Source organism: Anolis carolinensis, unplaced genomic scaffold (genome assembly GCF_035594765.1).
Source record: "Anolis carolinensis isolate JA03-04 unplaced genomic scaffold, rAnoCar3.1.pri scaffold_15, whole genome shotgun sequence".
Taxonomy (NCBI): domain Eukaryota; kingdom Metazoa; phylum Chordata; class Lepidosauria; order Squamata; family Dactyloidae; genus Anolis; species Anolis carolinensis.
This window is the reverse complement of record NW_026943826.1, coordinates 11354152-11381193: the sequence shown is the minus strand read 5'-3', so window position 1 is coordinate 11381193 and position 27042 is coordinate 11354152. Positions and strand designations below refer to the sequence as shown.

The 27042-nt window shown below is 42.0% G+C and overlaps 1 protein-coding gene across 4 annotated transcripts in view; it reads left to right on the top strand.

Annotated features, from left to right (window-relative positions):
• The window catches only part of megf6 (multiple EGF like domains 6), a 79430-nt gene that overhangs the window by 22161 nt on the left and 30227 nt on the right, over window positions 1-27042 (top strand). For 2 of the 4 annotated variants that reach the window (XM_062965605.1, XM_062965604.1), the window contains 8 exons: window positions 13718-13840; window positions 17103-17228; window positions 19494-19616; window positions 20908-21030; window positions 21294-21431; window positions 23470-23592; window positions 24724-24846; window positions 26013-26174. In XM_062965605.1, coding sequence (XP_062821675.1) covers window positions 13718-13840; window positions 17103-17228; window positions 19494-19616; window positions 20908-21030; window positions 21294-21431; window positions 23470-23592; window positions 24724-24846; window positions 26013-26174 — 1041 coding nt within the window. Of the gene's footprint in view, window positions 1-9312; window positions 9679-13717; window positions 13841-17102; window positions 17229-19493; window positions 19617-20907; window positions 21031-21293; window positions 21432-23469; window positions 23593-24723; window positions 24847-26012; window positions 26175-27042 lie in introns of those variants that run through there. The other 2 variants (XM_062965607.1, XM_062965606.1) reach the window with 2 other exon arrangements.

Sequence of the window (27042 nt, the reverse complement as noted above, 5' to 3'; positions counted from 1 at the left end):
GTGCTTAATTTGTAAAATCATGACCTAATTTGATGTTTAATAGGCTTTTCCTTAATCCCTCCTTATTATCCAAGATATTCGCTTATCCAATGTTCTGCCGGCTCGTTTATGTTGGATAAGTGAGACTCTACTGTAGTAAAAGTAATAATATCAGAGTGAAATAATAAATGTATTGATAATAATAAAAACAGAGTAAAATAAATGTAATAGTAGCAACAATAATAGAGAAAAATAATAAATGTAATAATAGCAATAATAATAGAGAAAAATAATAAATGTAATAATACCAATAATAATAGAGAAAAATAATAAATGTTATAATAGCAATAATAATAGAGAAAAATAATAAATGTAATGATACCGATAATAATAGAGAAAAATAATAAATGTAATCATACCAATAATAATAGAGAAAAATAATAAATGTAAAAATACCAATAATAATAGAAAAAATAATAAATGTAAAAATAACAATAATAATAGAAAAAAATAATAAATGTAATAATACCGATAATAATAGAGAAAAAGAATAAATGTAATAATACCGATAATGATAGAGAAAAATAATAAATGTAATAATACCTATAATAATAGAGAAAAAGAATAAATGTAATAATACCAGTAATAATAGAGAAAAATAATAAATGTAATCATACCAGTAATAATAGAGAAAAATAATAAATTTAATAGTAGCAACAATAATAGAGAAAAAGAATAAATGTAATCATACCTATAATAATAGAGAAAAAGAATAAATGTAATAATACCAGTAATAATAGAGAAAAATAATAAATGTAATCATACCAGTAATAATAGAGAAAAATAATAAATTTAATAGTTGCAACAATAATAGAGAAAAATAATAAATGTAATAATACCGATAATAATAGAGAAAAATAATAAATGTAATAATACTGATAATAATAGAGAAAAATAATAAATGTAATCATACCGATAATAGAGAAAAATAATAAATTTAATAGTTGCAATAATAATAGAGAAAAATAATAAATGTAATAATACCAATAATAGAGAAAAATAATAAATGTATAAACGTATAAAAATAATAAACGTATAATATATTCTCGAGTATAAGCCGACCCAAATATAAGCCAACCCGGACCCTCAGCCGAGTATAAGCCGAGGGTGGCTTTTTCAGTCTTAAAAAAAAGGGCTGAAAAACTAGGCTTATACTTGAGTATGTATTTTTGACATTAATATTGAAATCTGAAATATATACAGCTTTCCATGGCACCGAGCCATGGCAATCCAAGTGGAGTGAAACCGCATTAAGTCCACTGTGTAGATTCATTCAGTGTTCGGTTTGGATGGGACCCAAGAGACTGTTGATGTTGGACTGTTAAAACAGAAATCAAACTTGGAGTGACAGCTTTGCTGATGCCCTTCCGAAAGCGTTCCCCTCTTTGAGTCTTTGTGTCGGCTGGCCCAGGTCCAGAGCCAGGAAGCCTTGCGCCCGGGGAGTGCAGACAGATCCGGGCGAGCGCCAGGCGGCTTTGGCTCGGCCTCCGCGGTCTCGGTCTCACCGCTTCCAGTTTTCTGTCTCCCGCATTTGGGAATGTCTCAGAAGTCTCCGTTCCGCTGGGCAAGGTCTTGGAGAGCTGCCTTCCCAACTTGGCATTGTGCTCGATTTCTTGTTAGAAAGAAAACCGTGATGATTCTAGGATTCAGAGGTTGTATGGCCATCTGTCGGGAAGGCTCGGATTGTGTCTTCCAACTCTCATTCTAGGATTACTTTGATTGTGGTTCGAACCTTGGATTTTGGAATATTTTGGGAAGCGACTAAGCTGTGCCCGGCCACGCGTTGCTGTGGTGATATGGGAAATAAAGTATTGAGAAATTGGTGATAGTTAGTATATGTTATTTCCTAAAGCTTGTGAATATATTATACAGTATTTCTGGTTGTTCCTTTTTCTATGTTTTTTTTAATTGAAAGACGTAGAGTAGATAATAGGCATGTCCGATCGATGAAAAAAAAGTTTCAATTCTCGTTTCTAAAGTAGGGGGCGCTGGCGCTTCGATATAGAAAGTATTTCCGATTTTTTCACCCAAAAATTTAGGATATTTCCAAAAATTCGTAATGATTCTAAATGTTTCTAAAATGGCGGATGCGCATGCGCAATCGCTACACACTGGGCTTGTATGGCAATCTTCCATGTGGACGCAGAGGACGTTAGCCCCCACCTTTGCGTCCATCGTGGAAGCTTCTGATTGGCCGGGGAGCGGCAGCCATGTTAGGCTGCGCTAAGCTCCCATTCAAGGTAGGTTTTCTTCATGGGAAAAATGCACATTACATTTATAAATTCAAATTCAAATTTATTTAATGCTTAGACCATAGGTCTTTCACATGTAAGACAAACAAACAAATACACAAAAGCCAGACCATCACATACAATATCAAACATGCCGTTAAAACCCTATATAAATCATTAAAACATTAAAATGCTGCAAATATCAATGTCAGGATATGTCCTTGAAATACTACATATTTCATGGATTAGCACCAACATAATTAAAAACAAGATAAAACCAAGTACGTACAGCAGTATTAAAACCCAAGCAAGGAACACCTTGGATATAAAACACCAATAGTAGTTAAAAGCATCTCCAGCACAGTATATATGACGACTTTGTTTTTCTACGTTTTTTTGATTGAGAGACATAGAGTGGATGACTATGTCTTTTGTGGCCAAATTTGGTGTGATTTGGTCCAGTGGTTTTGTTGTTTACTTCATGGGAAAAATGCACATCTATATATATAAAAGAGTGATGGCATCACGGCGACGCACAAAACAACAAAACTACAGGCCCCCCAACCTCGAAATTTGACAACACTACCCATCATCCATGCCTCTAGGTTGATACAACAAAAAGAAAAGAAAAATAAAGTCCTAATTAGAGAGAGAGGAATAATTGCTTTTATCCAATTGCTGCCAGTTAGAAGGCTAAGCTCCTCCAACTTGGTCTCCTAGCAACCCAATAAAAAATAATAAAAAACACTAAAAAAATAATTAAAAACACTAAAAAATTAATACAATAAAATACTATAATAACAGAAAATAACTAAAAATAATACAAGAAAATAATAAAATATAATATTTAAAAATATAACTTACAATAAAATTAATAAAAAATACAAAAAACATCAAATAAAAATTACACAACCATTTTTAACCAATACCACCACCACTTTGCCACAGCAACGCGTGGCCGGGCACAGCTAGTTATATTTATATATATAAGGTAAAGGTAAAAGTTTTCCCCTGACGTTAGGTCCAGTCGTGACCGACTCTGGGGGTTGGTGCTCATCTCCATTTCTAAGCTGAAGAGCCGGCGTTGTCCGTAGACACCTCCAAGGTCATGTGGCCATTGGCATGACTGCATGGAACGCCGTTACCTTCCCGCCGGAGCGGTACCTATTGATCTACTCACATTTGCATGTTTTCGAACTGCTAGGTTGGCAGGAGCTGGAGCTAACAGCGGGAGCTCACTCCGCTCCTGGGATTTGAACCTGGGACCTTTCGGTCTGGAAGTTCAGCAGCCCAGGGCTTTAACACACTGAGCCACCGGAGGCTCCATATATATATAGGACTTTATTTTTCTAGGTTTTTTTGATTGAAAGACGTAAAGTGGATGACGATGTCTCTTGTGGCCAAATTTGGTGCGATTTGGTTCAGTGGTTTTGTTGTTTACTTCGTGGCAAAAACTCACATGACATTTTTATATATATAGATACGAAACCCACCCATTCTTTTCAGAGCTTTGCTTCTGGTCCCCGAAACAACCACTTTGGGGGCTTTGGGAATGCGATTGGCTTATTTTGGGAATGAGATAATTTTGGAACCCGGGGCTTTGCACACAGCGTGCCGCCGGTATGTGCTAAATTTCCTGTCCGCTTTGTGTTTCTCCGAGACCTCGAAAGCCCCGGCTGGCTTCGAAGGACAGCCAAGTCGCTAATCTCCCCAGAATCGAAATGCCGTTGCTCAACAGACTGAAACCTCTTCCTCTCCTATTTTTGTCCAGAGAATAAACCCACTCATATGTGCGTTGGCTGGTTTTCTTTATTAGCAAATTATACAGGTCTGTATTTGGGTATAATGTAGGGATGTCCATGCATTCAGGCATGTCTTGCCACTTCGGCATTTTCGACTTTGTTTGTCAAGTATGGAAACTCTGCAAGTTGTGCCCTCTCCGTGCGCTCGGTGATGCCAGGCCTGTCGTCTTTTAATAAATAGGATTAATGGGCCTCAGGAATGAGGAAATTTTGCCAGTTGTCCCACCCAAAAGGGCTTAGATGCGGTGCATGTTTACAGGAAAGAGGCCTGCTCCTCCCTTCCCAAATATTGCACCTTTGCAACCGGTTGGCATCGCTCCCGTTGAGGAGTCTTGGCACGGGAAGATGCCAGGAACGGTGTTGCTCTGCTTCCGTGCCCTCTGCAAAATCCCCTGGGAAGAGAGGAGAAAAAAAACAGAAAATCTAGGAGAAAATGGAGAGAGAGTAAGGAACACTGGGGTGTCCGTGGTGGAGGAAAAACAAAATCTAGAGTGAAATTGTCTCTGAATGAAAGGTGGGGTGAAGGATGGTGTTTGTGGAGGACACTAGCAGGGCTCTTGGACATGTTCACGGCGCTCGCTATAACACTGGGGTGTCTGTGGTGGAGGAAAAACAAAATCTAGAGTGAAATTGTCCCTGAATGAAAGGTGGTGGGCAGGATGGTGTTTGTGGAGGACATCGGCAGGGCTCTGGGACATGTTCACGGTGCTCGCTATAACACTGTGGTGTCTGTGGTGGAGGAAAAACGAAATCTAGAATGAAATTGTCCCTGAATGAAAGGTGGTGGGCAGGATAGTGTTTGTGGAGGACATCGGCAGGGCTCAGTACTCGCTATAACAATGGGTTGTCTGTGGTGGAGGAAAAACAGAAAATTTAGGAGAAAATGGAGAGAGAGTAAGGAACACTGGGGTGTCTGTGGTGGAGGAAAAACAAAATCTAGAAGGAAATTTGCCTTCACTTGAGTGGTGGGCAGGATGGTGTTTGTGGAAGACATTGGCAGGGCTCTGGGACATGTTCACAGTACTTGCTATAACACTGGGGTGTCTGTGGTGGAGGAAAAACAGAAAATCTAGGAGAAAATGGAGAGAGAGTAAGGAACACTGGGATGTCCGTAGTGGAGGAAAAACAAAATCTAGAATGAAATTGTCCCTGTTTGAAAGCCTTAATTGGGTGGTGGGCAGGGTGGTGTTGGTGAAGGACGTTGACAGGGCTCTTGGACATGTTCACGGCGCTCGCTATAACACTGGGGTGTCTGTGGTGGAGGACAAATGAAAACTAGAATGAAAATATCCCCATTTGAAAGCCTTCATTGGGTGGTGGGAAGTGTGTTGCTTGTGGAGGACATAGACAGGGCTCTTGGACATGTTCACGGCGCTCGCTATAACACTGAGGTGTCTGTGGTGGACAAAAAACAAAATCTAGAATGAAATTGTCCTTGAATGAAAGCCTTCCCTTGGGTGGTGGGCAGGATGGTGTGTTTGGGGGACACTGGCTGGGCTCTTGGACATGTTCACAATGCTTGCTATAACACTGGGGTGTCTGTGGTGGAGGAAAAACTGAAAATCTAGGAGAAAATGGAGAGAGAGTAAGGAACACTGGGATGTCCGTGGTGGAGGAAAAACAAAATCTAGAATGAAATTGTCCCTGAATGAAAGGTGGTGGGCAGGATGGTGTTTGTGGAGGACATCGGCAGGGCTCTGGGACATGTTCACAGTGCTCGCTATAACACTGAGGTGTCTGTGATGGAGGAAAAACAAAATCTAGGATGCAATTCGCCTTCATTTGGGTGGTGGGCAGGATGGTGTTTGTGGAGGACACTGGCAGGGCTCTGGGACATGTTCACGGCACTCGCTATAACACTGGGGTGTCTGTGGTGGAGGAAAAACAGAAAATCTAGGACGAGATTGTCCCAGATCTGAGGTCAGTCATCCCCAAATCACTGCAGTGTGTTCTTTTGGTCGTGGGCTTCTCGGTGCCAAGTTTGGTCCCAGTCCATTGTCGGTGGGGGTCACAGTATCAGTGAAAATACTGCAAGTCCCATAATCCGTGGCAAGTTTGGTCCAGCTCCATCCTTGGTTGGGCGAACAGAGTTCCCTGGATGTAGGTCAAGTACAACTCTTGTAAATCATGATGAATTTTCCCTAGACCTCTTGTTCAGTTGGTGATCAATTCCTCTGTTAACCATAGGAAAGGGTTAAGGGAGAGGCAGTGGGCGGGGTCATGCAAATGAAGGAACCCTGGGATGTCCATTCTGGAGGAGAAACAGAACATCTAGGATGATATTGTCCCCGTCTGAAAGCCTTCACGTGGGTGGTGAGCACTGTGGTGTTTGTGGAGGACAAGGGCAGGGCTCTGGGATATGTTCACGGCGCTCGCCATAACCTGCAATGCCATTGGACGGAGGGCCAGTAATGGGAGATAGAGCTGAAGCTATCCGTGGTTTCAGAGCCACTTTAAAAAAGAGTCCAAGAGGAGTGAGCAAGGGGGCCCTCTCGCTCTCCCCTTCCTGGCTCGGATCCATGCGCTGGTCCCACAAACCACCTTGGAATGATCCCCGTCCTGCTCCAAACCACAGTTTTTTCCATTTGAAACTCGGTCGGAGCCAAAGCGTGCCGCAGAAATGCCTGCCGTTCCGACAGCGGCGTCGGTCTTTCCTCAATAACGTTACAAAACATTCCCGAGAAGTTAATGACGTTTTATGAGTTTCGTAGAAAAAAGAAGAAGAGGGAAGTGTGTGCATGCACATGTATGTACACACACCTATGTGCTCTCTTTCTCGTTGGTGTGCACACAACACATATTAAAGCCTGTGGTCAATCAAGGTTTCCTGCAGAATAAGAATAATATAATATTACTAGCTGTGCCCGACCACGCGTTGCTATGGCTTATGGGAATGCTTTGTTGGCCAGGTGGAATAGCACTGAATAGCCTTGCAGCCTCAAAAGCCTGAACCCTGGCTGTATCAAGGATGTTGCTAGGAGATGAAGTGGGCGGGGCCTAAAGGGGTCAGGGCCTACCCTTCTGACCAGCAACCAGGGTTGAAAACGGCTCTTCCTCGTTCTCTAATTTGGACTTTATTTTCCAGGTTTTTTTGTTTGAAAGACATAGATGGGATGACTATGTCTTTTGTGGCCAAATTTGGTGCGATTTGGTTGAGTGGTTTTGTTGTTTACTCAGTCCTACAAACGTACATAATATATATATATCTCTATATATAAAAGAGTGATGGCATCAGGGCAGCGGACAAAACAACAAAACTACAGGCCCCCCAACCTCGAAATTTGACAACACAACCCATCATTCACGGCTCTAGGTTGATACAACAAAAAGAAAAGAAAAATAAAGTCCTAATTACAAGGAGAGGAATAATAGTTTTTTATCCAATTGCTGCCAGTTAGAAGGCTAAGCTCCGCCCACTTGGTCTCCTAGCAACCTACTCAGCTCAGAGGACAGGCACAGTTAGGCCTCACTTAGGCCTCTTCCACAGATTATCAGATTTTAACTGGATTATATGGCAGTGTAGACTCAAGGCCCTTCCACACAGCTATATAACCCATTTAGAATATTATATTATCTGCTTTGAACTGGATTATCTTGACTCCACACTGCCATATAATCCACTTCAGTGTGCATACGAAACATAAAGACTACCATACAACAGACATTCAATACCACCACTACCTCAACAATTTCTCACCAACACCACCAGAAAATGCCACAGCAACGCGTGGCTGGGCACTGCTAGTATGTATATATATATATATATATATATATATATATATATATATATAATTTATTTATTTACAGTATTTATATTCCGCCCTTCTCACCCCGAAGGGGACTCAGGGCGGATTACAGTGAACACATATATGGCAAACATTCAATGCCAACAGACAAACAACATTCAGTTTTAGACAGACACAGAGGCATTTTTTAACATCTTTCCAGCTTCACGATTCCGGCCACAGGGGGAGCTGTTGCTTCACCGTCCATTGGTGGCTGTTCTTCCTCATTCTTTTCCTCGTGAGCAGTTTTATGGTGTTGTAGATTAGTTAAATTAGCCTCCCGCATAAAGCGTACCTAAATTTTCCCTACTTGATAGATGCAACTGTCTTTCGGGGCTGCTAGGTCAACAGCAAGCCGGGGCTATTTTTTTTTTTAATGGTCGGAGGCTTAACCCGACCCGGGCTTCGAACTCATGACCTCTCGGTCAGTAGTGATTTATAGCAGCTGGTTACTAGCCAGTTGCGCCACAATCCGGCCCCTATATATATATATATATATATATATATAATTATTTTTATTTTATTTTATTTCTTACCTGTCTCCCCTCATGGCTTGAGGTGGGCTACAAAACAAAATCATACAAGTATCCCCAAACCCGAGCTCCAAAACAACTTTGGATTCCGAACATTTTGAATATGGATTCGAATCATTATTCCGCGCTTGTTTATTTATTTATTTATTTATTTATTTATTTACAGCATTTATATTCCGCCCTTCTTTCTCACCCCGAAGGGGACTCAGGGCGGATCACAATATACACACATAGGCAAACATTCAATGCCTTTTAACATAGAACAAAGACAAGACAAACATAGGCTCCGAGCGGGCCTCGAACTCATGACCTCCTGGTATGCAATCAGTCGATCAACCAATCACGATGACTATATTATCCCATTGTCGGCATCGCATTCCTCCCCAGATTAACGCCAACTCCGAGCATGTTTCTCGCCGGGACTCACAACAAGTTCGATTTCAACACGATTAATAAAACTTCCACTTTTCCAGTGAGAACAAAACGAAACACACTCCCCTTTGGTTCCGCTGCCTGAATATTTCGGTTACAAATGCATTGATTGCGGAATATTTCATTGTCTCTGCAGGCGAACATCTCCTTCCCGTCCTGGTCAGAAAGAGACAAAGAATGCTTTTTTTTTGGGGCAGCGTTTTCCAAAATGTGGTGTTCATTTAACGCGCACTCGCATACACAATACATCCCCTCGTATTGCTCTCCTGGTTTCTTTCGTTGTTTACACGGCCAGTTTCAGACTCTGCCAAAAATGCAATAAAGCCCCGGAGACGGCCGCCAGGATTCCTTTGGTTTGCCTGTGCGCAGAGCCATGAATGTCGCACACGTTTTTTCTTTTTTTTCCAGAGTCGTATAAACTTTGGGAGCGAGGAGGAGGAGGAATCTGGGACGGCGGGGCATTGCTTACCTGCGGTGGGTGGGCGGGCCTGAAAGCTGAGAAGCGAGGGCACGGCTCTGGGAAAGCTCTCCAAAAAGAGTTGTTCAGAAGAGTTGTTCGGAAGCTGCCACCAGACACTGAGCGCATTGGCTTCTCTCGGGATGCGTCTCGAAACTCGTCTTGATTTTAGACCAGATTACGAGTTGCGGGTTTCGACGTTTCCCGGCTCTTCTTTGTGTCCGTCCCGTTGCCGGTTTAGATTTCACAGCCGAGCGATGCGCTGCAGCGTGTGGCTCTGGTGCGCCGTTCTCTTCCAGAGCATCCCTCCTGCGCCGGCGCTTCATTACCGCTACGTCTGGAGGAATTGCTACCCGTGCTATTTGGGATACAACGCCGGCCGGCCGGATTTGCAGCCAGGTAGGCGGTTGCTCTACATCTCCCCGTGTTGCTCCGCTTCTGTGCAAAATCCCCTTTTTGCAGCTCCTGGAAAGAGAGGAGGAAAAACACCAAATCTAGGAGGAAATGGAGAGAGTAAGGAAGACTGGGGTGTCTGTGGTGGAGGCAAAACAAAATCTAGAGTGAAATTGTCTCTGAATGAAAGGTGGTGTGAAGGATGGTGTTTGTGGAGGACACTAGCAGGGCTCTTGGACATATTCACGGCGCTCGCTATAACACTGGGGTGTCTGTGGTGGAGGAAGAAAAAATCTAGAGTGAAATTGTCCCTGAATGAAAGGTGGTGGGCAGGATGGTGTTTGTGGAGGACATCGGCAGGGCTCTGGGACATGTCCACAGCACTCGCTATAACACTGGGGTGTCTGTGGTGGAAGAAAAACAGAAAATCTAGGAGGAAATTGTCCCTTTATGAAAGCCTTCACTTGGGTGGTGGGAAGTGTGGTGTGTGTGGACAGCATAGACAGGGCTTTTGGACATGTTCATGGTGCTCGCTATAACACTGGGATGTCTGTGGTGGAGGAAAAACAGAAAATTTAGGATGACATTGCCCCCCAAATGAAAGGTTTCACTTGGTTGTTGTGAAGTATGGTGTTTGCGGAGGACACTGGCAGGGCTCTGGGACATGTTCATGGCTCTCGCTATAACACTGGGGTGTCTGTGGTGGAGGAAATTGTCCCTGAATGAAAGCCTTCACTTGGGTGGTGACCAGGATGGTGTTTGTGGAGGACACTGGCAGGGCTCTGGGACATGTTCACAGCGCTCACTATTTATTTATACTTTTGTGTCCGACATTTTCTGTTTTTCCTCCACCACGGACACCCCAGTTTTTCTTACTATATTCTCTCTTATTCTATTGATGATTTGCGGTTGCTCCAGAACTCCCAGTGTGTGTCGGGAAATAGTTTCAATGTATTTATTTATTTATACTTTGTGTCCTACATTTTCTGTTTTTCCTCCACCATGGACACCCCAGTGTTTCTTACTATAGTCTCTCATATTCTGTTGATGATTTGCGGTTGCTCCATGACTCTCAGTGTTTGTCTGGAAATAGTTTTGATGTATTTTTTGTGTCGTATTCATCCTAGATTTTTTCTTTTTCCTCCACCACGGACACCCCAGTGTTTCTTACTATAGTCTCTCATATTCGATTGATGATTTGCGGTTGCTCCATGACTTTCAGTGTTTGTTTGGAAATAGTTTCGATGTATTTATTTATACCTTTGTGTCGTATTCATCCTAGATTTTCTGTTGTTCCTCCACCACAGACACCCCAGTGTTTCTTACTATATTCTCTCATATTCTATTAATGATTTTTTTATATTTTTATTATTCATATAAAAATAATGTCTTCATTTGTTCTTATATTATTTATTATTTATGTCATTTCCCCAAAGACCTCCAGTATTTTTTGCTGGTCATGGCGGGCCCTGTGTGCCAAGTTTGGTCCAATCTCATCTTTGGTGGAGTTCAGCGTGATTATAGATTGCAGGTGAACTATACATCCCAGGACTTACAACTCCAGAATGTCCAGGCCAATTCTATATTATACTAGCTGTGCCCGGCCACGCGTTGCTGTGGCAAAGTGGTGGTAGTATTGGTTAAAAATTGTTGTGTAATTTTTATTTGACGTCATTTGTATTTTTAAATTATTTTTATTGTAAGTTATCTTTTTATTTATTATATTTTATTATTTTCTTGTATTATTTTTAGTTATTTTCTGTTATTATAGTATTTTATTGTATTAATTTTTTAGTGTTTTAATTATTTTTAGTGTTTATTATTATTTTTTAATTGGGTTGCTAGGAGACGAAGTTGGAGGAGCTTAGCCTTCTAACTGGCAGCAATTGGATAAAAACAATTATTCCTCTCCCTCTAATTAGGACTTTGTTTTTCTTTTCTTTTTGTTGTATCAACCTAGAGGCGGATGATGGGTTGTGTTGTCAAATTTCGAGGTTGGGGGGCCTGTAGTTTTGTTGTTTTGTGCGTCGCCGTGATGCCATCACTCTTTTATATATATAGATAGAAATATTGTAATAAATTCTCAGAACCCACCAGTGTTTAAATTTGGGGCATACCGGGTATTGCCTGCTAACTTGGGTCCAGATCCATCCTTGTGTGCCATGGATGGAGGTGAACTATAACGCTTATAAATTGCTCCAAAGACCTCCAGTATTTTTTCTGCTGTGCTAAAGCCCGGACCATTGTGTGCTTAAGCCTTGGTGCTTAAATTGGGCCTCTGTTTGGTTGCTTTGAATGTCACAAAGCGGGTCCAAAAGAACTTGCAAACCCAGCCAAGGTGGATTGGCACACCTTCCTTTTCCAGCTGGGAAAGAATCCCATTCCCTTGGCTTAGCAGCCTTACGAGGGCTTCCCTTTCGGCTCGCCTTCCTGGCAACACCGAAGAAACAGGTCGAGAGGCGGCGCAATCGTTAATCCAATTAACGATTTCAAAAAGAAAGACATTAGATTTTGTCAAGTGGCGGAGAGAGAGAAAAAAGTCACAGCCAAAGTGTGCTTGTCCTCAGTCGACCTTTGGAAAAGAAATCATACCACAGGTTGCATTTGCCCTCGGAATGGTATATTTACCTGTTTTTGCACAGGTTTATTTTATCCTAGGAATTGTATATGTACCTGTTTTTACACAGATATATTTTGTCCTAGGAATGATATATTTACCCGTTTTTGCACAGGTTTATTTTGTCCTAGGAATGGCATATGTATCTTGTTTTGCGCAGGTTTATTTTGCCATAGGAATGGTATATGTATCTGTTTTTGCCCAGGTTGATTTTGTCCTAGGAATGGTATATTTACCTGTTTTTACACAGGTTTATTTTGTCCTAGGAATTGTGTATTTCCCTTGTTTTGCACAGGTTTATTTTGTCCTAGGAATGGTATATGTACCTGTTTTTGCACAGGTTTATTTTGCCATAGGAATGATATATTTACCTGTTTTTGCACAGGTTTATTTCGCCCCTGGAACGGTCTATGTACCTGTTTTTGCACAGGTTTATTTTGTCCTAGTAATGGCATATGTACCTGGTTTTGCACACGTTGATTTTGTCCTAGGAATGATATATTTACCTGTTTTCGCACAGGTTTATTTTGTCCTAGGAATTGTATATTTACCTGGTTTTGCACAGGTTTATTTGTCCTAGGAATGGTATATGTACCTGTTTTTGCACAGGTTTATTTTGCCCTAGGAATTGTATATTTACCTGTTTTTGCACAGGTTTATTTTGTCCTAGAAATGATATATTTACTCGTTTTTGCACAGGTATATTTTGTCCTAGGAATGGTATATGTACCTGGTTTTGCACAGGTTTATTTTGCCCTAGGAATTGTATATTTACCTGTTTTTGCACAGGTTTATTTTGTCCTAGAAATGATATATTTACTCGTTTTTGCACAGGTATATTTTGTCCTAGGAATGGTATATGTACCTGGTTTTGCACAGGTTTATTTTGTCCTAGGAATGGTATAAGTATCTTGTTTTGGGCAGGTTTATTTTGCCATAGTAATGATATATTTACCTGTTTCTGCACAGGTTGATTTTGCCCCAGGAATGGTATACATACCTAGTTTTGCATAAGTTGAATGTACCCCAATAATGGCATATGTACTTGGTTTTGCACGTGTTGAATGTGTCCTAGCAGTTATACATATATCAGGCACTAGGTGGCATTTGGAAAACTTTTTCAGGGTCCCAACAGTGAGCTAACTTTGGGGTCGGGACCCACAGTTTATGAAGCCGTACAGTTCAAAATAGGATATCATTCCCATTGATTTGGAAGGCTTGGCTCCGGTCCGATCAAATTCCTCCTTGTTCTGTGTTGGACACAAGCTCCCATTGGTTATGGGGCCAGTTCCCCACGGGCTCATTTGACGCCGTGATTGGAAATGATTCTCCCGTCTTTTTGGAGTAGGACCTGGCCAGGAGAAATCCCGAGTGCGGCTTCTCTCCTTCCCGCCGCCCTGATTGTTTCTATTTTTGCTTCCCTTCCAGACGTGGACGAATGCCAGGTCCACAACGGAGGCTGCCAGCACAGATGCGTGAATACTCTCGGATCCTATTACTGCGAGTGCAAGCCAGAGTTTCGCTTGCACACCGACGGCAGGACCTGTCTTGGTAAGTTGTAGCGTTTGGTGGCTTGAACAATGGCAGGACCTGTAGTTGTAGTTCTACAATCCCCGCGACTGTTTCTAGATGCTCGTGGTATCACCTCTAGACCATTTGAGACCATTTTTGAACTGGCACGTCTCCATTCGGTGGAATGCTAGGATTTTACTTTGGTGAGATCCTTGTTTGTCTTGCTCGGAACTAACTCTTGGACGGAAAGGAGGCGAGATGCGCCAGAAACGTAACTCAAGGAATGATAGCAGATGGTTGCTATTAATACCGCCACCCCTCCTTATCTATGGATTCGAGATCCATCCAAACACAGCTTGAGAATATTCCTCTAAAATTGCGGAAAAACAAAGCTTGATATTATTCAAGCTTGAGGGTTGAATGAAAATGAATGCCTCCACCGTCGTAACTTCTCAACACATGGCAGTCCTGGTTTGTGGCAGGCTTGTTCAGTAGACTCTTGATTAGAGTTATTTCCATTTGGCAGAAAGCCTTAGCATTGAACGGTTGTGTTGTTAAAATGCAAAGCATGGAACCCTGCGCAGACGGTCGGTCAATGCAACTTAAGCAACAAGCAGTCATTGAATTCTTGAATGCACCACTGCCATCTTGAGGCATAGCACAATGGGTTAAATCCTTGTTCTGGCTGGACTGCTGACCTGAAGGTTGCTGGTTCGAATCCACGAGATGGGGTGAGCTCCCGCCTGTCAGCTCTAGCTCGTGGGGACATGAGAGAAGTCTTCTAGCAGGGTAGTAACACATCCCCTAGGCAACGTCTCTATAGACGGTCAATTCTCTCACACCCAAAATGACTTGCAGTATGTTCTCAACTTGGGTGAGCTCCCATCTGTCAGCTCTAGCTTGCAGGGACATAAGAGAAGCCTCCCAGCAGGATGGTAACACATCCAGGCAATATCCTCAGGCAATTCTTTCACACCAGAAACGACTTGCAGGATGTTCTCAAGTCGGGTGAGCTCCCGTCTGTCAGCTCTAGCTTGCGGGGACATGAGAGAAGCCTCCCAGCAGGATGGTAACACATCCAGACAATATCCTCTGTAGATGGCCAATTCTCTCGCACCAGAAGCGACTTGCAGTATGTTCTCAACTTGGGTGAGCTCCCATCTGTCAGCTCTAGCTTGCGCGGACGTGAGAGAAGCCTCCCAGCAGGATGGTAACACATCCAGACAATATCCTCTGTAGATGGCCAATTCTCTCGCACCAGAAGCGACTTGCAGGATGTTCTCAAGTTGGGTGAGCTCCCATCTGTCAGCTCTAGCTTGTGGGGACATGAGAGAAGCCCCCCAGCAGGATGGTAACACATCCCCTGGGCAACGTCCCTGTAGACAGCCAAAGTCACTTCTGGCTTTGTCTCTCCCGAGCTGCCTTGGTAGTATTTCTGCCTCTATCTATATCCAATCAAAGGCGGATCTTGACTCGACCCCGCTTGTGTAAACGATACTAATTTGTTTACACAGACCGTTATTCCAACACAATCAGATCGGAGATCGTCTGGGTCGTTAAACTCTGGGACGGATCACTGGGAGTCTGTTGGGTTTTGGCTCCCTTCCATCCGCTTACATCAGCCTCCCGGCTTCCCTCCGTAGTCCGGTCAATTACGAGCCGATCATTTGTTTACATTCTCGTTCAGGCCCTTTTAATCGGGCGTGTTTGCAGATAGGTTGGCTTCCCGCCTGGAATTGCTCAAAGCCCGTGCCCCAGGCATCACACAAACATTCCTGCTTTCAGGCGTTCTTCAAGCGTTGTGATTCCAACACTCAAACGTTGCAAAATACAGACCGTGTTCGTACATTGCATCGTCTTGTCTCCCTTGATTTTTTTATAGTACAGCCCCGTATTGCTTTTGTCTGAATTCTGTCGTTGGGTTGTAGTAACCCTGTAAGGCTCTGGATGTGTCGTCGGTGGGGTTGAGTGTGCTCTCTGGCTGTAGGGTAGACTACAACTCCCACTATAATGAGTTAGTCCCCTCAAACACCTTCAGTAGGTTGAGTCAGTCATGGGGGTTGTGTGTGCCAAGTTTGGTCCAGATCCATCATCGGTGGTCACAGTTTCCCTAGTTGTGGGTGAACTACAACTCGTATATACTCCGGAAAGAATGGCCAGCCTACCCATATTGTAGCCGCACATGTGTGCCTTGCCAGAGGACGGCTTCTGGTTCTGATTACTTGTCCCAAGCTGGAATGTACTCCGCGCGGTAAAGGCAAGCAGAGCACTTACAGTCGGAAAATTTACAGTCGGAAAATTTACACGGTTCAACTGGGGTTATTCCTTGGAAGGGAAAGTATTCTTCTGGTCATATATAAGATGGGTTTGGAGATGTTCAAAGAGGGACAGAAATGGAGACATTTGCTTAGCTTAACTGGAAATGGGCGGAGCCAAAGTGACAGTTGGAGCTATGAGCCTCAGATTTTTTTTGTTTTTTCAGTTGTGGGTTGGAATTTGAAGTGTGAAGATAGAGATAGTTTTAGATGTGTTTTATTTATTTATTGACTACATTTACAGTAGAGTCTCACTTATCCAACACTCGCTTATCCAACGTTCTGGATTATCCAATGCATTTTTGTAGTCAAATGTTTTCAATATATCGTGATTTTTTGGTGCTAAATTCGTAAATACAGTAATTACTACATAGCATTACTGTGTATTGAACTACTTTTTCTGTCAAATGTGTTGTATAACATGATGTTTTGGTGCTTAATTTGTAAAATCATAACCTAATTTGATGTTTAATAGGCTTTTCCTTGATCCTTCCTTATTATCCAACATATTCGCTTATCCAACGTTCTGCCAGCCCGTTTATGTTGGATAAGTGAGACTCTACTGTACAATATATTATTAGCACAGCACAATATAAGCATTAAATTACTATACTACACTATATCATTATATGGTAATATTATTAGTAATATTACATTTAATATATAATATATAATTAATATAGGCAAGTAATGTGGTAACCAAAGATTATATTTCTAACATGTAATTTCTCCAATCCAATACCCTGCAGGCCTGTTAGACTACAACTCCTATAATTCCCTGCCCAACAGGATAGGGAAAGATGGCCTCATCTCGGCAAACATCCCAGACATGAAAGATACCTCTTTGAGGAATATAGTTAAAAGCCTTCAGGGAACTCTATTGTTTAGAATGCTGGTGTTAAATCCCAGGAGAAGATTTAAAAGTCGAAACGATAATCCTCTGCACATATTTTCCTTTGTGCTCTTCTCATTGTGTTCCCTTGTAGCCATCAACACTTGCGCTATCAACAATGGCGGGTGTGAACACGACTGTGTGCAGCTTACTCTGTCCCAACACCAGTGCCGATGCCGTCCGAACTACCAGCTGAAGGATGACGGGAAACATTGCATTTGTGAGTATCTCCCATCTCTCTGTCTTCACCCTCTGTTTCACTATCTCTCCTGCTGCTTCATCATCCACTGTGACACCCGAGCCCTTGATGGTAGTACTTCCTCATTCTTCCGCACACTGTTGGAAGGTTTTTATGGTGTCGTAAATTACTTAAATTAGCCTCCATGCATAAAGCGGTACCTAAATTTCCTACTCGACAGATGCAACTGTCTTTCGGTCAACAGCAAGCTGGACTATTAATGGTCAGGAGCTCAATCCGACCCAGGCTGGCTTCGAACTCATGACCTCTCAGTCAATAGTGATTTATTGCAACTGGCTACTAACCAGCTGCACCACAGCTGGTTAGTAGCCGTGGTGAGTAGCTGTGTTTGTTACAGGCTCTTACAAAGCGAAAAAAACATATTCAAACATTATATCGTCTGTGTAGTAGACTCATACGATGCAGCTCAGCAGGTTGGGATTACAGAATATAAATACTGTAAATAAATAATAATAATAATAATTATTATTATTCAATATTCAGTACTGGCTCTTAGCGGTTTATCTGCCCATCCAAATACCCAGGGAAGTCACCACCTGAACATCCCATGAACCCTTCTTGTTTTATCATCTGGCGGACTCCCACTGTCACTTTGTCTCCTCCCTCTATGTCTTTTGCCTTCACCATCCCAGACAGATCCTATTCCTTCTCTGCACACAATCGTTTCTCTTCAAGAAACCTAACCCGGAGCCTCCTGACCCGACCGTTCCGTTTGCCTTGGACTCCCACTGTCACTTCGTCTCCTCCCTTTATCTCTTTTGCCTTCGCCATCCCAGACAGACCCTATTCCTTCTCTGCACACAATCGTTTCTCTTCAAGAGACCTAACCCGGAGCCTTCTGACCCGACCGTTCCGTTTGCCTAGGACTCCCACTGTCACTTTGTCTCCTCCCTCTATGTCTTTTGCCTTCACCATCCCAGACAGACCCAATTCCTTCTCTGTACACAACCGTTTCTCTTCAAGAAACCTATTCCGGAGCCTCCTGACCCGACCGTTGTGTTTGACTTGGACTCCCACTGTCACTTCATCTCCTCCCTTTATCTCTTTTGCCTTCGCCATCCCAGACAGACCCTATTCCTTCTCTGCACACAACCGTTTCTCTTCAAGAAACCTAACCCGGAGCCTCCTGACCCGACCGTTCCGTTTGCCTTGGCTGGGTTCCTTCTCCTTCGCAGCCAAAACATCCCCCGGAAGGTGTCCCAAAGAACATAAATAATATCTGCCGTTGGAGCGTGGTCTTGAACACAAATCGGCAACCCAATCTTGGCCCTTCGTCTCAGGAGACTATGAGGAATTTGCAACCATTTCCTGGCCGGCTGAACTCACTCCAAATATGGGGAAACTGTCTCAGTAAATTTATATATTTACTAGCTGTGCCCGGCCACGCGTTGCTGTGGCGAAGTGTGGTGGTATGGGAAATAACGTACTGAGGAATTAGTGGTAGTTAGTAAATGTTATTTCCTTGTTCTGTTTTATTATAACACAATAATTTTTATATTTTACATTTATAATCTTCACTGACATATAATCCAGTACAAATCAGATAATCTGTATTTTATAGGCAGTGTGGAAAAGGCCTAAGTGAACGAGGCCTAAAGGAGGCGGGGCCTATCTTTCTGACTGGCAGCCAGGGGGAGAACGGCTCTTCCTCGTCTTCTGTAATTTGGACTTTATTTTTAAGGTTTTTTTATTGAAAGACATAGATTGGGTGGCCATAGCCAGGTCTTCTCATCAGCTTTTCGTTCAATTTTGTCAAGGAACTTTCCATGCAATGTTTTGTTGTGCCAGCCGTCAGCTCTAGTTTGTAGTGCGGTTTTCTTGTGGTTTTGTTGTTTACTCCATGGGAAAAATGCACGTTACATTTTTATATATATAGATTTGTTTATTTACAATATTTATATTCCGTCCTTCTCCGGGCGGATCACAATGTATATATACATGGCAAACATTCCATGCCATTATTAGACATACGACATATATAGACAGACACAGAGGCAATATTAACATTTTTCCAGCTTCCGGCTTCTTGAGGGTATGCTCGATTCCTGCTGCTTCATCGTCCACTCATGACACCGAGCCCTTGATGGTAGTACTTCCTTATTCTTCCACACGCTGCTGGAAGGTTTTTATGGTGTCGTAAATTAGTTAAATTAGTTAAATTAGCCTCCCCGCGTAAAGGAAGGAGCGTCTTGCTCAAGGGTTTGTTCTGTCTCCTTGTCTCCCTAGTGAGGAACCCGTGTGCCGACAGGAATGGCAGCTGCATGCACAAGTGCCAGAACCGGCGTGGGTCGGCCCACTGCGAGTGCCACGCTGGATATAGATTGGCGGCTGACGGCAAAGCCTGTGAAGGTGAGTCCGCTCTCTCCTCACTCCGGTGAGTGGCTTGTAGGATGTCTTCTGAATGCGCACAGACTACGTTATCATCAGCGTATTGGCGTTTTATAAAAGGGGTTGTTATAGAGTTCTATAACAGATATTCTTCTTCTTATTATTCCATTATTATTATTATTCCCTCTATTATTATTAGAGTGGCTTGTGGGATGTCTTCTGAATGCGCACAGACTACGTTATCAACTGCATATTGGAGTTTCTTTAAAAGGGGTTGTTATAGAGTTCTATAATATATTATTCTTATTCTTATTCCATTATTATTATTATTATTATTATTATTATTATTATTCCCTCTATTATTATTAGAGTGGCTTGTGGGACGTCTTCTGAATGCGCACAGACTACGTTATCATCGGCGTATTGGCGTTTTATAAAAGGGGTTGTTATAGAGTTCTATAACAGATATTCTTCTTCTTATTATTCCATTATTATTATTATTCCCTCTATTATTATTAGAGTGGCTTGTGGGATGTCTTCTGAATGCGCACAGACTACGTTATTCATCGGCGTATTGGCGTTTTATAAAAGGGGTTGTTATAGAGTTCTATAACAGATATTCTTCTTATTATTATTCCATTATTATTATTATTCCCTCTATTATTATTAGAGTGGCTTGTGGGACGTCTTCTGAATGTGCACAGACTACGTTATCATCGGCGTATTGGCGTTCTATAAAAGGGGTTGTTATAGAGTTCTATAACAGATATTATTCTTCTTATTATTCCATTATTATTATTATTATTCCCTCTATTATTATTAGAGTGGCTTGTGGGATGTCTTCTGAATGTGCACAGATTACGTTATCATCGGCGTATTGGAGTTCTATAATAGGGGTTGTTATACAGTTCTATAACAGATATTATTCTTATTATTCCATTGTTATTATTATTCCCTCCTCTGTTATTATTAGAGTGGCTTGTGGGACGTCTTCTGAATGCGCACAGACTACATTATCATCGGCATATTAGAGTTCTATAATGGGGTTGTTATAGAGTTCTATAACAGATATTCTTATTATTCTTATTATAATTCCCTCCTCTATTTTTATTATTATTCCTACGCTTCTTTCTCCTCTTCCATTATTATTATTATTATTATTATTATTATTATTATTATTATTATTATTATTATTAAAGTCCTTCTAGTCTCAAACTAAAAATAACTAAAAATAGAGACGTATTTGATGCTGAATATATTGGGTATTCTTTCTACCCGTCCCATTACTCCTTTTGCCCTTCTCCTTGTCCAGATGTGAATGAGTGTGCACTCCGAGTGGCCATGTGTGCTCATGGCTGCCTCAACACCCGCGGCTCCTTCAAATGCACCTGCAACCTGGGATATGAACTCGGGGCAGACGGCAAGCAGTGTTACCGTGAGTATTGTACATCCCGGGTATTTTGGTGTGCTGCAATGCTCCAGTGGGATCTTCTCTTCAACCATTTCAAAGCTCTCTGCTTGGGCGGTGATGGCACGATCGTCAGCATAGATTAAACTCTCTATCACTGAAATAGGTCATTATTCGCGCCAGCTGTATAATTATTGCTGGATAGATTTTGGAAGGGAACCATAGATTCCTAGAGTTGGAAGAAAACCCAAAGGCTACCAAATCCAACTGCCTTCTGTTTACTTTTCCAGGAATAGAAATGGAAATTGTGAACAGTTGCGAGACCAACAACGGTGGCTGCTCCCACCTCTGCCATCACACCAGCGCCGGCCCCTCCTGCAGCTGCAACGTGGGATACCAGCTGGACGAAGACCAGAAAACTTGCATCGGTAGGTCATAAAAGTCCTTTTGAACTCAATTGCCTCTCTGGAACTCAGGCTATTGTTTTGCCTATCAAAGGGCTAGCAGAGAGAGACATAAAAGGCTTTTGTTTTGCCTATCAAAGGGCTAGCAGAGAGAAACATAAAAGGCTTTTGTTTTGCCTATCAAAGGGCTAGCAGAGAGAGACATAATTTAGCAAATGAGGGATTGACATACCTTGTTTCCCCAAAAATAAGACATCCCCTGGAAATAAGACCTAGCGCAGTGATGGCCAACCTATGACACACGTGTCAGCACTGACACGCCTAGCCATTTTTGCTGACACGCTGCTGCATGCAGATTGATTGAATGACTAATGTCTTTTGTGACCAAATTTGGTGTGATTTGGTCCAGTGGTTTTGTTGTTTACTCTATGGGAATTATGCACATTACATTTATATTTATCATTCTATTATTATTCTATAATTATTGTAGTATATTGTTATATTATTACTATTATATTATTATTATATTATTCATTATTCATGACTACATTGAAACTACAATAGAGAGAAATCAGCGTGGAAACTGCAAGAGGTACCATAGATTGTTGTACATGGAAATAATGGTTGTAAATAATGTTTGATTGATTAAATACAGTTATATATTACAATTATATATTTTTGTTATTTAAACTATATATATTGTGAAATTATGGGTTTTTTTCTCAAAGTGACACACCACCCCAGTCATGCTAGGGTTTTTTGGTGAATTTTGACACACCAAGTGCAAAAGGTTGGCCATCATTGCTCTAGATGGTAGCGTACTTGGTTTATAATATATATGACAGAGGCTTCGATGTTGGAAAAACAAGAACAAGTTTATTCAGGCACAAAGCTTAGTGGTTACAATGACGTTTCTCACGAAGAGGTATTTTCATTAACAGTTACAACACTAGAATAAGATGAATCAACTCTCTAAAGTATAACTTCTTTTACATAAGGTAGTTAAACCCTATTCCTCAGCCACTTTTATACCACAGCCACCCCTGTGATCTGCTATCACAGATTCTCTGTTCCTTACCAGGACACAGATTATAACAAATAAGTCATCAAACTTATTTTAAACTGACTCAAAATGACCAATTGAGTCACCCTGATCCCCTTAACCTAGGATCAGTTTTCCCTGTGCCTCATCAGAGCACAGACTGGCTCTCTTTTTTAAACACTGCTCTTCCTCAGCAAAACGGCGGTTGGCTCCGCCCACTTCTACTTACTTACCCTTCTAAAACACAAACACACAATTAAACATAACATCTGTAAACCAAAAATTCGTACTTCATTACACACGGTATGAGATGGCCTCACATGTAAGTTGGGGTCGAGGGTCATTCTATGGAGAGAAGACAGACCCAATGTCAACCTTGGAGGGCTGTAGAATTTGCTGACTGGACGGTCAGCGGTTCAAATCCACGGGGGTGGGGGGGGGGGGGTGGGGGTGAGTTCCCGTTGTTAGCCCCAGCTTCTGCCAACCTAGCAGTTCGAAAGCATGCAAATGTGAGTAGATCCATCAGCCTTGCTAGTAGAAGGATTGACAGTGTGTATAAAAGTATGGCAGTATGTGTTTGGAACCGCTGCAAGGATGCGTGTCTGTGTTTCGTTGTATGTCACATTGTACCGCTTCCGATTCTGGCAATTAACCTAATCAGAAACGCTCCCCAGACCGTTACCATCCAGGCGTTTCGACTGAGTGGTCTCTGTGTTTATGCACCAGTTGGATTGGAACCAGGCGTCCTGGGTTTAGGTATGTCTCCGATCTCCGGAGAGTCATTAAAAACATCCTTAGTGGCATCCTTCCCGAAGTCTAATCCTTTCGTGGGATTTTTCTCAGCTTCTCTTGTGTCCAGAAACCATTGCTTTGGATAATTAACTTCATTTAAAGAAGACCTCGGGAGACATAACATGGGTGTCCAAACTTGACGGGCAAAATCATAGAATCTTACGACTTCATCACATACGATAAAATCAGCGTTTCTACACACATCCTTTGCTTTCTTCCTTTCTCCAGATACTGATGAATGCACTGCCGGTTCTCACTGCTGCCAGCAAGACTGTTACAACTACCCAGGAGGCTATGAATGCCTTTGCTACGCCGGCTACAGACTCAGCACTGAGGGCTGTGGTTGTGATGGTAGGTAGAAATTCCTTCTTGGGCTCCTACTCCAACCCAAAGTTGGGGATCGAATTTGCCTTTGTAATTAAGTATGAATTTTGGTTTACAGATGTTATGTTTAATTGTGTGTTTATGTTTTAAAAGGGTAAGTGTTACAGTTATTGCTTCTCAGCACTCAGAGGCTGGTTGCCATGGAGAAGTAGGCGGAGCCAACTGCCGTTTAGTGTAAGAAGTGCAGAGTTTAAAAAAGAAAGTCAGTCTGTGCTCTGATGAGGCACAGGGAAGATTGATTCCAGGTTGATGGGATCAAGGAGACTCAATTGTTTATTTTGAGTCAGTTTTAAATAAGTTTGGTGACTTATTTAATGTAGTCTGTGTCCTGGTAAGGAACAGAGAATCTGTGATAGTATATCACAGGGGTGACTGTGGTTTGAAGTCACTGGATAGTCCAAGTTTCAGACTTTGGGAACCAATCCCAGCTGGACTTACAGAGATCCATTGAAGTAACGGTTTAAACGTGGCAGAGGAAGAAGTTTTAACTACTTTAAGTAAAAGAAGTGACACTTTAGAGAGTTGATTCATCTCATTCTAGTATTGTAACTGTTAATAAAAGTGCCTCTAAGTGAGAAACAACATTGTAACCACTAAGCTCTGGGCCTGAATAAACTTGTTATTGTTCTTCCAACATCTAAGCTTCTGTCACGTATATTCTAACCCAAGTTACACTATCCTTTAAAGAAGAAAGGCAAAAAAAGTAAAAGGTCTCCCTGAGTCTTTGGTGGTTGCATCTTTCCAAACTGGTGTTAGTCGTTCATAGTCCCTTACAAATTGGTGGCAGCAGTGGGATAAAAAGATTCCTCCCTGCCTGAAAGAACCTTAGTAGTAATTAGATCCTTACGGCCTCCTTTCTTCATTTCAATACATATAGACAGACCAAGATGGGAGAAAGTGAGGGCACATCAATGGGAGTGGGGTATGGAAACATTTTCCATGTACAAGTCGATAATAAGTGACATTTCTGTCTCAACTGACCATTGTCGTTGGTTCTGGGAAAATACTACTATATATTGTTTTTCCTACTACTCATGGTAGCAAGACTAACCCAAGTGCTTTCTCCTCCCAACTGTCATTTTTGGTTTTGTTTTCAAGATGTGGATGAGTGCTCTTCCAGTAATGGAGGATGTGAACACTTGTGCCAAAACCTCGTTGGCTCTTTCCACTGCAGTTGTCAGATTGGCTACAAACTGGATGAGGACCGGAGGAGCTGCATTTGTACGTGCTGTGTTTTATTATCTACAGTAAATTCTAGGTGCATCTATAGTGTAGAGTGAATGCAGTTAGATATCACAGGTTCTAGGTGCATCTACAGTGTAGAGTAAATGCAGGTTGACACTACGGGATCTAGGTGTATCTACAGTGTAGAGTGAGTGCAGGTCGACACTATGAGTTCTAGGTGCATCTACAGTGTAGAGTGAGTGCAGGTTGATACTATGAGTTCTGGATGCATCTACAGTGTAGAGTGAGTGCAGGTTGATACTATGAGTTCTAGGTGCATCTACAGTGTAGAATGAGTGCAGGTTGATACTATGAGTTCTAGGTGCATCTACAGTGTAGAATGAGTGCAGGTTGATACTATGAGTTCTAGGTGCATCTACAGTGTAGAATGAGTGCAGGTTGATACTATGAGTTCTAGGTGCATCTACAGTGTAGAATGAGTGCAGGTTGATACTATGAGTTCTAGGTGCATCTACAGTGTAGAGTGAGTGCAGGTTGATACTATGAGTTCTGGATGCATCTACAGTGTAGAGTGAGTGCAGGTTGATACTATGAGTTCTAGGTGCATCTACAGTGTAGAATGAGTGCAGGTTGATACTATGAGTTCTAGGTGCATCTACAGTGTAGAATGAGTGCAGGTTGATACTATGAGTTCTAGGTGCATCTACAGTGTAGAATGAGTGCAGGTTGATACTATGAGTTCTAGGTGCATCTACAGTGTAGAATGAGTGCAGGTTGATACTATGAGTTCTAGGTGCATCTACAGTGTAGAATGAGTGCAGGTTGATACTATGAGTTCTAGATGCATCTACAGTGTAGAATGAGTGCAGGTTGATACTGAGTTCTAGATGCATCTACAGTGTAGAATGAGTGCAGGTTGATACTATGAGTTCTAGATGCATCTACAGTGTAGAATGAGTGCAGGTTGATACTATGAGTTCTAGGTGCATCTACCGTGTAGAGTGAGTGCAGGTTGATACTATGAGTTCTAGATGCATCTACAGTGTAGAATGAGTGCAGGTTGACACTACAGGTTCTAGGTGCATCTACCGTGTAGAGTGAGTGCAGGTTGATACTATGAGTTCTAGATGCATCTACAGTGTAGAATGGGTGCAGGTTGATACTTTCTTGAGTCTCACTGGAGATCATGGGTCTTTCCTCAGTACTTGAGGACCCCGTGGAAGCCCTGGATGGTCGCCGTCCGGTCCTTCGGCCCTTGCCCCACGTGGCCGTTCTGCGGGATGATCTCACCCAGCTCTTTGAGGAAGAGTACGACGAAGAGGAGGCGGAAGCAAGGGGAGAGCACACGTTGACGGAGAAATTTGGTAAGAAATTTGGATCATTTCCTTCTCTGTTTTCCATTGTTGGCATTCTTGGTGTGTGCTGTGTGTACTTCGATCTCTCTCTCTGCTTTTATATCAGGAGAAATGATATAAATTCTTTTACAGCCACATGGCACTTCACACTCTGCTTGCTGTGAGCTGAATGCTCAACTATAAGTATCCTCTCTGCTTGTGTATCAGGAGAGATGTGTAGAGACCCAATTCTCTACTTTTAAGAAATGTGATTATTATTTTCGTAAATACACCTTTTGTGATTTTAAAGACAGGACTCTTCATGTTTGCTTCATACACTCCAAATTCTTTTACAGCCACAGGGCACTTCAAACTCTGCTTGCTGTGAGCTGAATGCTCAACTATAAGTATCCTCTCTGCTTGTGTATCAGGAGAGATGTGTAGAGACCCAGTTCTCTACTTTTAAGAAATGTGATTATTATTTTCGTAAATAAACCTTTTGTGATTTTAAAGACAGGACTCTTCATGTTTGCTTCATACGCTCCAAATTCTTTTACAGCCACAGGGCACTTCAAACTCTGCTTGCTGTGAGCTGAATGCTCAACTATAAGTATCCTCTCTGCTTGAGTATCAGGAGAGATGTGTAGAGACCCAGTTCTTTACTATTAAGAAATGTAGTTATTATTTTCGTAAATAAACATGTTGTGGTTTTAAAGACAGAACTCTTCATGTTTGCTTCCTACGCTCTAAATTCTTTTACAGCCACGTGGCACTTCACGCTCTGCTTGCTGTGAGCTCAATGCTCACCTATAAGTATCCTGTTTTTGTGAATTTCGGATTCTCTGCTGTTTTGAGGTAGTTTTCCCTAACAGAAAATCCCAACACTTTGAACTCTGGA